General features: G+C 40.5%; 1 protein-coding gene across 4 annotated transcripts in view; it reads right to left on the bottom strand.

Moving 5' to 3' along the window:
* The window catches only part of CFAP95 (cilia and flagella associated protein 95), a 96,242-nt gene that overhangs the window by 60,769 nt on the left and 18,645 nt on the right, over positions 1-16,828 (bottom strand). For all 4 annotated transcript variants that reach the window (XM_074394702.1, XM_039461426.2, XM_003935633.3 and 1 more), the window contains exon 2: positions 10,632-10,740. In XM_074394702.1, coding sequence (XP_074250803.1) covers positions 10,632-10,740 — 109 coding nt within the window. The remainder of the gene's footprint in view (positions 1-10,631; positions 10,741-16,828) is intronic.

Raw genomic sequence — 16,828 nt, forward strand, 5'->3', positions numbered from 1 at the left:
TTCAATGATAGGGGACACTACATTGGGTCCTATTTAACTGCAAAAAATATCTTTTGGGAAAAAATTAGTAGCTACCATTTTGTTTGAAGATATAAGGTTGACCAAAAAAAATTAAGCTTAGATTGTTTTTCAGCCTTTTGGCTAAGATCAAGTGTAAAAATTAAGCGTAGATATGCTTTGATGATTTGTAACAGTAAAATATTTCACCAAATCAACCAACCCTTTGAAAATCATATGAAACAAAGATGCTGCCAAACATAAAACAGAGGAGTAAAAAGAAACAGATAATCATAGCATTAGTAGAGCAAATTGAGTGCTTATTCTGTGCCAGACAATGTACTAAGCACTTTAAATGCATTATTTCAATACATTTGCAAAGCAACCTTCTGAGTGTTATGTATTAATATCAATCATGGTCTCAGAAGGGAAAAACAATCAAATGGGAATTGAGAAGAGCTTAATAAAGTATCTCTTTATAAACGTATGGGAAGCATTAAGAAAATCAACACTATTGAAGCACCCTGAGGTTAGCACTTGTGAGGAACCCTGGGGTAGAATAGTTATTGTAACTCAGAACAACCTACAGCTATAAACTGAGGGCCACCTGATAGTTGTGTCTTTCAGAACAGAAACTCAGCCCCTGATACAGCACGGTCCTGCAGGGAGGAAATCACAAGAATAAGTGCCCAAGCTTCCTCTCCTCCCACCTCTGGTCACCTACCAGTGCCTCCCATGAGCCCATCCCAATGAGAAGCCAGAGGGCAAGGAGCTCATTGCAACTAACCATAGAGGTCAGCCTCTTTGGCACAAAGCAGGGTGAGAAGAGTGGAGAGTGGATCTGGAAACACAAATGAAGAATACTTGGTATAATTTATTTCTGTTTTTAAAAAGGGAAAACTAAGGCTGGAAGGGATTAAGTAATGCCCGGGCAAGTCAGCCAGAAAGTAAAAGCTCCACAATTTAAGACTCATGCAGTCTGCCTCATTAATTCATCCATCTATCTACATCTATTTAGTTCTAGGGCTATACTTGTAAACAAACTCCAGAGTTTCTACTGGCTATGGCATGGTGGGTTATAGTAAATCATGAGGATAATGGAAATAACAATAGCACATGGCCAGAAACCATTCTAAATTCTTCACATTAAATGCCTGTGACAACTCTACAATTCTCACTTTACATATAAAGAAATAAAGACATGAAAAGTTTTAGACTCTTGACTTAAGTTACAACCTTGTAAGTGGTAGAGCTAAGAATCAAAGAGAAGCCATCTGACTCCAAGGACAATTCTTAACTGCTGTTTTCTGTATCCGTGGCAGATGTTATCTTCCAATATTAGACATTCCTTCTTCATCTTCAATAGAATCCCCAAACTTTAGCTGGGTGTATGGCATTGCAGATCACATTTTTCAGGTTATTTTACACTTAGATGTGATCAGTGACTAGTTATGGACAATTAAGCATAAGTGAAAATAGTTGTTTCCTGGAAAGAACTTCCAGGAAAAGTCGTTCTGTTCTTTTCCTTCTTGCTGCCTGGAATGTGGACATAATGACTGGTTTCCAGCAGCCATCTTGGGTCCTACCCAACGATGGCAGCACAGAAACTGGAAGGAATTGGTCTCTGACAATAAATAGAACTTTCATACCAGTCCTGCTATCCTCCAGACCCTTTAGCTGAAATAACACAACTCTATGTGAACAGTCTCTGTTGATTTCCAGTGTCTGTTGCATGTAGGCAAACCTAATCCTACACCATCTTAATGTGGAAAATCACTTTGGTGTAGAAATGTTCATAACCTGACATAAGGGTGTTACTCCATAAAAACACTTCCATATGTTTAAAAGTCTTTTGGGCTTTGTATATCTGTATATCACAGACTGGAGATTGGCAATTTGGTATGTGAGATAGCTAAATTAACACAGCACAAACTCACAGGATAATCACTAAAATTTCCATTTAATTTACATAATAAAATCTAGTTTGAGACAAATGATAATATAGAAAATATCTAATGGATATAGGAAGCTCCTTTCATAATATCATTCATATTCCCTGTTTTCCTGAGTATGAATTATTTTTAAATCCCAATTTCCATTCTTCTTGAATGAACTTTTCCCATATGTGCTGCACTTATGGGAAGAAAATCCAGTAGACACATGACCTGGGTGACTATTACAAGAAATAAGGAGACCACTTATGACTTCTCTTCAGGTTATATATTTCACATTGGCCAGACTATTCTGCTGAGGATGATTTACCCTTGGCAGAATCTCTCATGGCAGGATTCATTTTAGATGATCCGCAAATGACAATTCTTTCCTGGATTCTTTACAGGCACCCAGAAAGCACATTCCCCTTACCCACAGTAAAGGAAGCTGTATTAGTCCGTTTTCATGCTGCTGATAAAGACATACTCAAGACCAGGAAATTTACAAAAGAAAGAGGTTTAATGAATTTACAGTTCCATTGTGGCTGGAGAGGCCTCAAAATCATGGTGGAAGGCGATGAGGAGCAAGTCATGTCTTACGTGGATGACAGCAGGCAAAGACAGAGAGAGAGAGCTTGTGCAGGGGAACTTCAGTTTTTAAAACCATCAGATCTCAAGAGACTTATTCACTATTACCAGAATAGCATGGGGAAGACCCACCCCAATGATTCAATTATCTTTCACCAGGTCCCTCCCATAACACATGGGAATTATAGAATCTACAAGATGAAATTTGGGTGGGGACACAGAGACAAACCATACCAGAAGCTCAGGTACTTCTTACATCAACCTTTTCCCTCTGATGCTACAAGCTACCTCTGGAAACCTCCAGTCTGGAGCCTTTTGTCAAGCATGAGTGAGACCCCAACACATCAAGTTCCCTGGGTGGTATCGTTGAGGCCCCACTGTCAGGGTGGAAATGAAGGGGACACATTTCCTACCCTTGCCCCTTCGGGGATTAGAGGGGTGGGATTCACAGCATGTGTGCTCTCTCCAGATAACTCCTCCAACTTCTAAATTCTTTTGGCCAGATCTTTTCCATTTTGACCTTTTTTGTTTGTTTTTAAATCTTCAAGGTGAATGAGACACCAAGAAGCTCAAATCTCAGATATTGCCCAAATAATTTGCATGTTCTGCATGAGTGGGTTGGCATCTCACTTTGGAATAAAGGAGGAGTTGGCATCTATTATCTTAGATCTTCAGTCATAACTAAGGAAGAGTCTTATTTTAGCCTGTTGAACAGCATTCCCCTACCAACTGTAGCTTTTCTGCACCATTGCCAAAAAAATACAAAGATTTGATTATCTTTTAAAATCATCAAAAAGGCCTTACTTGTTTCTCAGAAGTTTTGCCATTGGAAATCCTGACTGTTTTCACATCTAGGTTAACTCAGCAGTGCAATGTAAAGATTCTAAGGGATCCAAGAGAGGCCCCTGCAAATATAACCACTCTTATTTTGAACAACTGGGACTCATAGTGTATAATCAGAAAAATAATTCTATTGTTTTCACAACTACCTCTTCAAGCAAGCTTTTATGAGCTTCTTCCTTCCTCCTCCTCTTCTTCTTTTTTTTTCTTTTTTTTAAGAAATAGGGTCTCACTGATACCCATGCTGAAGTATACTGGCACAATCATGGTTCACTGCAGCCTCGAACTCATGGGCTGAAGCAATCCTCCTGCCTCAACCTCTCAAGTAGCTAGGACTACAAGCTTGCACTATCACATCTGGCTTATGAGATGCTCCTTTTCCTGTCTCTAGCAGAAATAAATTTAGAACAAGTCTCATTTTTTCCCTCATTACTCTTAGATAACAAAATCACTTATTGTCACAAAATAGTCTCAATTAAATATTTAATGTTAGTAAAATAAACATGAAAGGGTCTTCTAGTTGTCTGGGGGAAAGGAAAAGCAGAGCAGGTGGAGAAATAAAAAATTATCCAACCTGACCCATCCTTCACCCCCACTTCCCTCTGCAGACTTCCCTGCCTAGATCAGGCTGTAGCTAGAGGAAGAGAAAAGCTTTAACTCTAAATGAAATTTATCATTTTGATATGATATTTTAATTACTGAAATGTGACCAATAGGCCTTTTATTATCTGAGATTGACCATAAAAACTAAGGAAGCTGCACAGGATTTTGTCCAAGCATAAATTAAGAACCTACTCCATAAATCAGGGTAAACAGGCAGTGGATGCAAAAAATATGGATGTCTGTATCTCTGCATGTTTGTGTATGCGGGTGTCTGTGTGTATGTGTATACACACATGATTGCCTGATATAAGTCTCATTTTTTTCAACATAACAGTTACACCTGCTTAAGCAAACTAATATACATAAAAAAGTAAAGTCTAGTTTCTGTAAGACTTAAATTAGGGCATATAGAAATGGAGCAGCAAATGAGAGTGATGGGATCAAAATGTTGGGTGGCCTGCTTTCATTCCCATCCCAAATCTCTGGAAATGCCAGAGGATATTTGCTAGAATAAATAGACTCAGAGATACAGCAGAAAACAAGGGATGTACACTCAGGGGGCCAAAATTGATACAGAATTCCTAAAACAGGAATGCCAGATGTGATTGTGGTGATAATGGAAAAGCTAATCCAAAATCATTCCAGGAGGGAATGCTGAAATCTGTGACATCAACCCCAACCTCTGAGGTTATGGACACAGGAAGCAAGAGGCAACCCTAGCCCAACAGCCTACTATTGCCAAATATCTTCCTTTCCCCTGCAATGCCATTTAAAATTATTCTATTTACAAACATTTTATCCATAAACCCCTTTCAGGTGCTTAGATATAAGTGCAAGAAACATCCATAATATTATACTGGTCAAAATACTATCCTACAATGTCAAAGAAAAAAAATACTTTAACCAATTAAGTAAATAATTGAATTTCCCATATCTGGTATAATTATATACTTTATATCCCTTTTAGGAACATCAGTTTTCAAATGTGATATTTTTATTCACTGAAACAGCTCATATTTAAGCTTATTTGGTGATCTTCATTCCTAAGATGAATGCTAACATACTTTTGTCCTATTCATTTATTTGCCATTTTAAATCTAAAATATCTGTGATGCTGTTAGTATTAGCCTGATTTGTTCAACAATGTTGTCCTGTTAGTTCCAAAAATGCCTTGGCATTGAGCCACTAGCTGTATAAAAAAATCTGCTTAATAAATTGCTCATGTATTTCTTGCTCATTTATGTCTGACAAGTTCTCAGCTCCTATGACACAGCATCATATGTACTCTGTAATGAATTCTTCTAAATATATGGTATTCAACATATTTCCCTTTCTCAGGAGTGGTCTTTCTTTGGCCTCCCAGTGGCTCTCACTTGAGTATCAGCCTCACATGCTAGAAAGAAACGTAAGTTATTGTGATAGGGCCTTTGGCAGTATTGCGAGGATCCTTGGGCGAGAGACTTTACAAGTTGAAGCAACAATGATAGACATACTCTTGATGATTTTAGTTTGAATGGAATTCACCCTGGTATAGATATGCAGCACCTGAATAAAGCCCAGGTAAAAGACCATAGTTTAGAATGCTATTACCCATTAAGCTTAGAATAAGACCATCATGGCAAACCCAGTAGCTTTAATTACTGTTCTGTGAATCTATATCCCCAATGGCCTCACTTGGCCTCCTGAAACCTGAGGGGCCACTGAAGTAGGAAATCAATTATCCCACCATTGAAACCTGATTCTGTCAAGAGATGGTTCCTTTAGGATTCAGCTCCAGAGCCTCAAAGGAAATCATACCCAAACCTCACTCCAACCCATTTCAGTTCAGGTGTACCTCACAGCATCCTGATGCTCTTCCTATCATAGCATCCATCTTGCCCTTTGCCACCGTGGTTATGTGCTCCCATTTTTCCTAGGAACCCATGAGTTCCTGATAGATGAGAACCTTGTTTTGAATTATTTTTCTTACCCTAGCACTTAGCATTATGCCTGGCAAAGTAATGGGGCCTCAAAAAATGTTTGTTGAATGTGGAACTTCTTCACTTTATCCTCTTCCCTCTCTACCTCCTCCCTTTCCTCCCTCCTTACCTTCTTGGTTTCCTTCCTTCATTCCTTCCTCCCTCCCTTACTTCCTTTTTTCCTTCTTCCCTTTCTTCCATAAATATTTATTGTTCTAGGAACTAGGGATAAAACAGGGAACAAAATAGACCAAAGTCCCCACTTCCACAGAGCTTGTATTCTAGTAGGAGGTGACAAATGATTAACAACTAAATAAGCCTAAAATATGTCCAACAAGGTAAGTATCATGAAGAAGACTAAAGTAGGGAAAGGGGATAGAGAGATATGATAAGAATGGACTGCTCTTTTACATACAAATGGGTAACTGGCTCATTGAACAAGTGGGACTTGTAAGTAGCTACAATCAGAAAACCAATCTATTTTTCCTCCATCACTGCCCATCTACAGTCATTTGGAGGGACTAGTTCTTTCTCATGCTCTTTGATGAAACTATAAGACAGGTCCCAGGGCATTTCTGGTGACTCTTAGATAACACAAAAATTCTCTGGCTACCTTTTTCCAAGAGGATTTTCACTGAGGTAAGTAAAATGCCAGTCCCATATAATAGTCAAAACTTCAAATTTCATGGAAAGATTCTCATTCCTCCTCCTTGGGGCTGCTTTGGCCTGGCCCACTCTGTTGGGAACAGGAATTCTCCCAGTTGGGCTTCTTCCCTACTCCTCACATCCCTCTATCTCCTTGGGGACTGATGCTAAGGACATGTGGATATGAGGAAGAGAGAGAGGTAAATGCAGGAATGGCAGAATGTAATCTTGCTTTGGTTTCCTCCAGGCATGTTTTATGTTTTATCTTTGACCGTCTCTGGCACTGGTGAATGTTCAAAGGTGACTTTCTTGGGATGTTCTGGTAGACTCTGGGATCACTTCTGGGAACACTGAATGGCATGTCCCATGATACAAGATGCTTCTGGCTAGACTTAAATGTCTTGCCCGAGCTCCTAGAAACCCAGCTAGACACCCTCCCATCTCTCCATTTTTCCTTCTGTAAATATTTAGAGTACCCACTATGAGGTACTCTTCGAAAGGCTCTGAAATGACTCCATGTCATTTTCTTCTTCCCCGTTGTCCACATTGGATCCACAAAAGGCACATCTGGGCTCGAGGATTCATACATCCTTGCTCCACCTCTAGGGGAGCTAGCCCCCTCTTTCTGCTCCGCTTCCTCTGATCAGTCACTGAAGCCTGTGCCTGACTTCACAAGGCACACAAGGGTTCTTGCAGATGAGACTTAGAACACAAAACCCTCCCTGTGCTATCAGAGTCCTCTTTATGCTTCTTGCATTTTAATTCTCGTATATCCCTCATGTGAGTGGGAGCCTATTAGCACCATCTTCCTAGAAGATCTTGCATAAGTGACCTAATTTTTACTTCAGCACATGAGGCTATTGTTCTGTTCTTAGATTTTCAGAGCTTTAGCCAAAATGTAGACAAAAGTAAGTCCCATTTTAAACTCTGCTACAAATAAATTATGCTCACGTTAGCTCTTACAGCAGCATTTAAGGACAAGGACACCTTCAATCAGCTAAATGAAAATGCTGGTGGACGCACAAAGCAACCACTCAGCAGCAATCTTGCAAAAAAAAAAAACCCCAAAAATGTTAAGAAGGCATTTGGGAGGGAAAACAGATGGGAATAGGGCTAGCCAGCATGTGTGTGGACATAATTCAGGAAATAGGACAGAAGTTATGGCTAAGATGTAAGAAATCAAAGCCTCAACACATATGCAGTGAGATATACAATATCCAAGCCAGAGCAAAAAATAATCAGGTCTATTTTCTACAAGCAAGGTGCAGTGTAGCGGGGTAAAAAGGCCACCAAACTCGAAGTGGAACAGTTTGGTACTCGAAGAGGCAATTTGGAAAAGTCTTTAAGATCTTAGCATTTAGAGCCAGAGGAGAACAATGGATTTTAATTTTTAATACACTTTCTAGCTGTTTGACTTTTCACCAGTAATTAAGCTTCACTTGTTCTCAGTTTCCTCATCTATCCAACATCGATCATGTATGATACCTGCCTGAAGAGCTGTCCAGAGGATGAAATAAAGCACTTTTAATGGAAATGTCTTATTGAATTGATCCTATTCCATTAATAGGATGCAATCATAAAGCAACTTCATTTTAATCAAACTGCCCCTTCCCTCTTATAACAAGTTATTTCCTTTTGTTTAATAACAGTCTTAGGCAAGTCTCTTCTTGGCCACCACTGTCCCTGCCCCAAGGGCAGTACACTCCCTCTTTCTGCTCTGCCATATCAGGCATGGCCTCTCACATTTAGGTTTTCAGGCATGTGCTTGGACCCCATGTCCTCTAAATTCCAGGACATACATATTAATCTCTCTGAGTGGTTCCCTTGAAACCCCGCTCAACTGGAGAAAGAGGGGCACAGAACCCACAACTACATGAATCCTCTTTTAACTCTCCAGACTTTTGTCTTCAAGGACACACCTACTCATACTGGTTCATCCTAATTTAGTCTCTTAGCAGGTCCTGCCTTGGTGGCCTGGATTCTTGCTTTTAGGCATGTGGTTCCTGCCAACTGTCAAGAGCATCTTTAGGCCCTCATCAGAACTGTGACAACAAAAAGAAGAACCTGTCCATCCTCTTGCTACATCCAGTCTCGCACCTGGCATGTGAAGGTGTGGATGCTGGGCACCAGTATCCCTTCCTTCTCTTTATACTTGGGACCTTGGGTGAGTCATTTAAGATCTGTAAGTCTAGGTGTAGAACTAGAATAATAATACATTTCTTGACAGCTTTACAGCTTTGTTGTGAAGAATGAAAAGCAAGATGGATGGGCCAGTGCTTTATAAACAGAAAGTCTATAGAGAAAAATGTAAATTACTCTTAAGAGAGAGAATATCAGTTTCATCAGAAATAGTGGTTCCTCAGTCTATTTTCTTTTCTATCTCATACACATTCCAAATCTGGCAGGTGGAGGACAGGGTTTCAATGGCCATCAACAAAAAGACATAGAAACAGCAAATAGTACTATTTATTTACACATTCTCATTAAACCTGAGATTTGACCACTGTAATGCATATAATATGTGGGAAGGAATGTTTGTGGTTCCTATGCTCATATTTTACTTCATCTCACTTCCTCCCACAACCCAGAGACAAAGAGCATTTTTATATAGGAATCAAAACTAAATGTTTTTTAAGGACCAAAATCTCTAAGTTCACGCCAAACAGCACCTGTCTTGCCCAACTTACTCTTACCCTGACCACAGCCTCATACTGAAGAGAGCAAGGTGAAGCTGGGTTTGTGAGGGAATGGAACAAGGTGGATGTTGACTGAGTTGGGCATCACACTGCAGAGCCCCATCCACATGCTGGCTGATGACCCATGAGGCAGCCTGGTACAAAAGGAAGAGTGTTGGGTGGAAACTGAGGAAATACCAGATTCCCCTGAGATCTGGGCTGTGGAGCAACCTGAGCAGACAGAAATAGAGTGTCAGAGACACTCTGTGTGCATGTGACACAGAGACATGGGGGTGGGGATGGAAATGTTTTACTTTAGAGCTGTGTTAGTTCCTGCAAGTTTGCTCATTCCATATCCAAGCAGCTGTCACTTTTCAATAAATCCCCATTCTCCAGGAGATTCTTATTACTCTCTGTCCACCACAACTATAAGAGGAAGGGAGGAAATAGTACTGCCATGCTAAGCTGATTTGTCCTCATCACCTTGCAGAATAGGGAATCTTTTAGAACAATTTCCAACATGGAATTATGCCTCTTTTTACACCTGATCTAAAACTAGCCCAGCCTTTGGGGGCAGAATGTGATACAAACCCACTATTTTCATCACCTGTACAACCATCCTCATCAAATCACCAGCTCTTCATGCCCTGAGGCCATCCTTTAAGGCTAAATTGTCTTCAGCTAGCCCCAAAGCTCCTAATGTTGAAGGACTCAATTTGGGGGTCTTCAAGGAGTTGAGCTCCTGCCTTATGCTGACTGGACAAACACCTAGGGTAGCCAAGCAGTAGCCCACTCATAGCAGTTCAAATAGGAATGACTTATGCCACAAATATTCTGCTTGCAACTGGATTGTACAAATGTTATGAGGCTGTTAATAGCATGTTTTAGTTACTCACAACTCCAACAGCTTAAGGTAACTACAAAAGACTTGAAACCAAAGACCTGGGTACAAACTCTCTGTCTTCCACTCCCTAGCTGTGTGACTTTGAGTAAGTCGCTTAGCCTCTAGAAGTATCTTTTCCCTTCTCTGTGAATTAGAGATAGTAATAATACCTATATCACAGGGTTATTGTGGAGGTAAAAGGAGACATCTAGCAGAATATTGCTGCTTCAGTGACAACAGCATCATAGCAACAAGAACAATTTCCTAGGCACTTGTATGTGCCAGGCACCATGCCATGTACTCAACTTGCTTCATCCATTTAACTGACCCAGTCATTTTATGAGGTAGGCACATTTTATAAGTAATGGTGCTTCAGCACACGCTGCCTAAGTCGTCTAAGTAATTAATACAGTTAACGAGGAATGGTCCCGCACAAAACACTCCTCCCTTTACTTTTTCATCTTTCACTACGACAAAGATTTCAGACTTAAAACAAATAACTACTACTTACTGGGGATTCATTGGTTCCAAGTCGCCGATAAGTTGAATTACACAGTTTTTTAACTTTCTCAGGACCCTCTATATCATAATCTTTGGGAAAAGCTTCTCTGTCACGGTGCCTTAGGAAAAAATTAGGAGTCCATTAAGAGATGGAGTTTATTTATTCTGTATTGCATTCAGACTTTTTAAAATTATCCAATGAAAATGTTCTATATTTGCAGCATTATTTTAATTATAAATTTACTAGATTCATGATATATAAAGCATTTTCCATCTCTTTTCAAATAATGCTGAGGCTACTTCCTAAAAGCAACCTAGCGTAAGTGATAAAACTAGTATCACCAAAACAATACTTACCGAACATAGTAATAGTAATTACTCAGTGATTCCAATGAGCTGAATCTTATTTAACAATGTAGATTAGTTTACTGACAGTAAATTCTAAAATAAGACATGGTAATATCTTGGAAAGACAACTTGCCACTTTAGAAATTCTTTCTACCATGAATTTTAATGACAATATTTTTTCAAAACAAGACAGCAAACTATTTGCCCATATTGATTTATAACCTGTGCTTCCTGCTTCTAAAGAGGCAATAAAGGAAGCTGATAAACATGAGGTAAAAGAAAACATTTCTTAAAAATGTAGATGGAAGAAGGAAAAAATATATCAAACATCTTGATTAAAAGGGCAATTAAGAATAACAAGAGGCAGGGCACAGTAGCACACGCCTGTAATCCCAGCACTTTGGGAGGCAGGCAGATTCCTTAAGCCTAGAAGTTCAAGACCAGCCTGGGCAACACAGCAAGACCCCATCTCTACAAAAAATACAAAAATCAGCTGGGCATGGTGTCATGTGCCTATAGTCCCAGCTACTTGGGAGGGTGGGCTAGGAGGATCACCTCAGGGAGGTCACAGTTGCAGTAAGCCATGATTGTGTCACTACACTCCAGCCTGGGCAACAGAATAAGATCTTGTCTCAAAAAAAAAAAAAAAAAAAAAAGAAAGAAAAGAAAAAGAAGAAGAAAAAGAAGGAGAGGGAGAGAAGGAGGAGGGAAGAGGGAAGAGGAAAGAGGGAAGAAGGAAGAAGCAGATTTGGGGATAGAAAAGAAAAAAGCAGGAGAAGTAGCTGGCGACTGAAATAGCTATTTTTAAGAGAGCTTTCTTGAGTGAAATACAGAAAGTTAAGACTAAACACCTCTCAGAAGATACCTTGCTTTAAGGATACAGGGCTAGAATTATTTAAGGGACACTCAAGTGCCCAAGAATTCAATCATCCAGCCATTTGTTTATTCCACAAATGTTTTAAAATTAATACGACATGCCAGACACTTTGGCAGGTGTAGGGGATGCAGTAGGAAGCGAGTCTGATGGAGTCCCTGCCTTTAAGTTGCTTGCGGTCTAGATAGAGAGACACAAAAAGAAGAAAAATCTACAACATGCTAAGTGTAGGTACAAAGCTGGAGAAGCAGAATAGCTTCCCTTAACCGAGATTGGGCACCCAATCCAAAGGGCATCCAAGTCATGAGGCCCTTTAGGACCTGATCCTCTTCCCCACCCCCACTGGACTGGGGCTCAGCCCCTCCACTACATTCCCATTAACATCCCTCCCTCCTTTCCTCTGAGTATGACAACAGAGCTCTGTAGTAGAACCAAACACCTTGATTAAAAGGGTGAGTAAGCAGCCAGGGAGTCCAGGGTTGGACAGCAGGCAGAACACCACACCTGAGCCCTCTTCTCTCCTCACATCTGAGCATCAAAGTGCAGAACACTAAATGCTTTTTGGTAACCTACCAGCATTTTAGGAGAGCCTAATAGGAAGTTTTCATTTAGGTCCTCAGTAGGGATATTGGACAACACAAGCACAAGGAGTGGTAGAGTGAACAGGGCCATGGTCTGAGTCATTGCTCAGCAAGGTCTTAGCTGTGTGACCTTGGGCAAGTCACTTAACCTTTCTGTGCTTCCATTTTCACATGTATAAAATGAGGACAGAAATAATAACAATACCTTTTAAGATCTTAATATGAATTAAAATTTTAAAAAATCAGAAAATCCTTCATATGCTGTAAAACATCATAAACATCTATGCATAATGAATACGAATTGGGTTCCAAAATCTGGTATACATTGGAATTTTATTTGCCATAATTGAACTTAATTTTTCTTCCAACCTCTCATTTTGCCAAGTGGAAAAACCTGAATATTGGTCAATCTTGGATTTCTTCCGGTTCTGAGGGGTTTGTGTGGTGCCACAATGCCAAGAATCCATCTTTGTTGCCCTCACTTCTCCTTGCTTACATCTGCAGAAACACTCTCCTTCCCCTGTGGTCCTCCCTTAGGGATCCATGCAGGTCTCCATCCTCCTGGCCTTGCCACACAGACTCCTAGGTAGACTAGTGCTCTGCCACAAGGTTGCCACTCTAGCCCACCTGATACCTTCTAGTGTCTCTCTCCATCTGGGATCCTGGAAATCCAGGCACCATCCCTGAGTTATGTCAGACCCAACAAACAGATAGTTTTTCATCTCTCCAGCACTCTGGGCTTGGAGGACACTGGGAGCCCCAACCTTCAACAGTTCTGAAAACATAACCCTGGGAATAGGGTGTGATGGGGAGAAGTAATGACAGGTCCTGATATGGTTTGGCTCTACCCCCACACAAATCTCATCTTGAATTGTAGCATCCATAATTCCCATGTGTCATGGGAGGGATCCTTTGGGAAGTAATTGAATCATGGGGCGTGGGGTCTTTCCCATGCTGTTCTCATGATAATGAGTAAGTCTCACAAGATCTGATTGTTTTATAAAGTCGAGTTCCCCTACACAAGCTCTTTGTTGCCTGGGGCTATGTAAGACACGATTTTGCTCATCATTTGCCTTCTACCATGACTGGAACAGATCTATCGGGCTTATGCTAAGACTCTAGTTTCTGAACTCCAAATCCAATAATTTGCTCTTTTGTTACCTGCTGGCTCATTCTTTCCTGAGGCAATAAAACCAGAGTATGTCCCTACAGCAGCACACAAATGAAGAGGAAACATACCAGTAATATTTCAGTGTGTTTGCCCCAGGGCCCACCTCTTTATTAGACACTGAAGAAGGCACAAAGCTCATAATGCTTCTAGAGGCCTACAAAAATAATTACTTTTAAATTAGAATATATATATATATACACATATATATAATCCAGCTTGGATTACACCTGTCTTTATAGCATCAATAAAACTATTATTGCTATATATATATATTTTTTTTGAGACGGAGTTTCGCTCTTGTTACCCAGGCTGGAGTGCAATGGTGCGATCTCGGCTCACCGCAACCTCCGCCTCCCGGGTTCAGGCAATTCTCCTGCCTCAGCCTCCTGAGTAGCTGGGATTACAGGCACGCGCCACCATGCCCAGCTAATTTTTTGTATTTTTAGTAGAGACAGGGTTTCACCATGTTGACCAGGATGGTCTCGATCTCTCGACCTCGTGATCCACCCGCCTCGGCCTCCCAAAGTGCTGGGATTACAAGCTTGAGCCACCACGCCCAGCAAAACTATTATTATTATTATTATTATTATTATTATTATTATTATTTGAGACAGAGTTTTGCTCTTGTTACCCAGGCTGGAGTGCAATGGCGCGATCTCGGTTCACCGCAACCTCCGCCTCCTGGGTTCAGGCAATTCTCCTGCCTCAGCCTCCTGAGTAGCTGGGATTACAGGCATGTGCCACCATGCCCAGCTAATTTTTTTTGTATTTTTAGTAGAGACGGGGTTTCACCATGTTGACCGGAATGGTCTCGATCTCTCGACCTCGTGATCCACCCGTCTCGGCCTCCCAAAGTGCTGGGATTACAGGCTTGAGCCACCGCGCCTGGCCCAAAACTATTATTTTTAACTTTTTTTTTTTTAATGGAAGAAGGGGCCCAAGAAAGCAAAGCTATTTGTGGTCCATGAAAGTCAGTATGTGGCCTTAATCATTTCACCATATACTTTAAATATCATGATAATTAGATTTTTACCAAAGATGCAGATATGTTCTTTTTTCATATAACAACCTTAGATAGCAGCCAAAAGCCTAGCAGAAAAACCATGAATCCATAATGAAGGTATTTCTTTGGGGGACTGAGCTACTGTAACTGGCATTTGCTCGTGTCTGCTGGCTACCCATGATGCTGTGCCCACAGCCTGCAGGGCGCTGAGAGATTCACAGCCTAGAATCTGGCCCTACTTCCAAGAGACTGCCAGCCTATCAGAGAGAAATATACATGTTTAAAAATTATAAAATGTATAAAATATACTGTATGAAACATAGTAAAATACATAGACCCAAGTAACATATAAAATGTATCTTTACTATATCCACTCTCCATAATATATATTTACCATATATAAAATGATTAAGGCTTTCTAAAGGAAATAGGAGACTGAATTAAATCTCTGACTTTATTATGTTAGGGGAACAGTAGCCTGTGCCACAGATTTCCTGAGATGAACTGAGAATCATAAACTGAGGAAATAAATGAATCAATAGATTGAGAGTCCCAAATGAAAGGTGACATATAAATGCAAAATATTATTAAGTATAATGATAATATCTACAATAGGATTTGGTTGGGCATTTTTAAACACTTTGTCAAAATTCATAGCTTTTCTGTGATTAAAATATATATAAATAATCAAGGTGTAATCATACATATTTCACATAGCCTCATTCTCCTTGCTACCTTGTTTAGTCATCAAATGATTTGCCATGATTTTTCATTTGTTGCAATGAGTAATTCTTCATGAGAAAAATAAATAAATGTACTAAAATAGAATTTAGAATGCCTCTACAGCAGTAACTTTCAAACTCTTCGACTATAGTCCCCAGTAAGAAAAATGATACATCTTTTTTTTTTTTTAAGATGGAGTTTTGCTCTTGTTGCTCATGCTGGAGTGCAATGGAGCAATGTCAGCTCACTGAAACCACTGCCTTCTGGGATCAAGCAATTCTCCTGCCTCAGCCCTCTGAGTAGCTGGTATTATAGGCATGCACTACTACTCCTGGCTAATTTTCTGTATTTTTGGTAGAGTTGGGGTTTCACCATGTTGGCCAGGCTGGTCTCCTGACCTCAGGTGATCCACCCACCTCAGCCTCCCAAAGTGCTGGGATTACAGGCATGAGCCACTGCACCCAGCCAAAATATGATACATCTTAATCCAGATGTACATGTATTTCCATGCATAAAACTGAAACCAAAATTTGGGCAGATACGGTGGCTTATGCCTGTAATCCCAGCACTTCAGGAGGCCGAGGTAGGTGGATCACGTGAGGTCAGGAGTTCAGACCAGCCTGGCCAACATGGTGAAACCCTGTGTCTACTAAAAATACAAAAGTCACCTGGTTGTGGTGGTGGGTGCCTGTAATCCCAGCTACTCAGGTGGCTGAGGCATGAGAATCACTTGAACCAGGGGAGCAGAAGTTGCAGTAAGCTGAGATCATGCTGCTGCACTGTAGCCTGGGTGACAAAGGGAGACTCTGTATCAAGGAAAAATAATAATTGAAGCCAAAATGTGACAAAATAGTCTCTACCCTCATAGGAATTTGGATTTTTTTCTCTTATATTTTTTATGCTATTATCAATCTACTAAATTGAATTAACAATGCATTAATGGGTTGTAAAAAATAAGGCTCTAGATCAGTGGTTTTCAATCTGGTTAGAGAAGGGGATCAATTTGGGGCCCCTCACTCCCACCCCAGAGACAATGCAGACTTTTAGCAGTCCCTGGAGACATTTTTGGGTATTATTTCTAACGAGGAGAGTGCTATCAGTGTCTAGCAGGTAGAGGACAGCGATGCTGCTAAACATCCTAAAACGCACAGGACAGCCCCCAACCAGAAAGAGGTAACCTGCCTAAAATGTCGAGAGCAACAAGGTTGAGAAAGCACTAGAGAATAGCTGCATCTCAAATTCTCAGTGGTTCCCAAACCTAAGTACTTCATGGAGCAGCCAAACTTTCCCCCATAATGGATGGGGCCAACACAAAGCTGCCAACCTTTTGTTTTGACAAGAACATTCAAAATAAAATAATCATCTATCACCTTTCATCTGAAGGTCTCTAACACCAAAAATCAGTAAAAATCACCTCACGGTCCTTCAAACGGAATAGACTTAGCTATCTGAAACACTTGCTACAGTGAGTTGCAGGACTGAACAAACTGGAGTCCAGAGGTGCAAG

This window comes from Saimiri boliviensis, chromosome 2 (assembly GCF_048565385.1).
Source record: "Saimiri boliviensis isolate mSaiBol1 chromosome 2, mSaiBol1.pri, whole genome shotgun sequence".
Lineage (NCBI taxonomy): Eukaryota > Metazoa > Chordata > Mammalia > Primates > Cebidae > Saimiri > Saimiri boliviensis.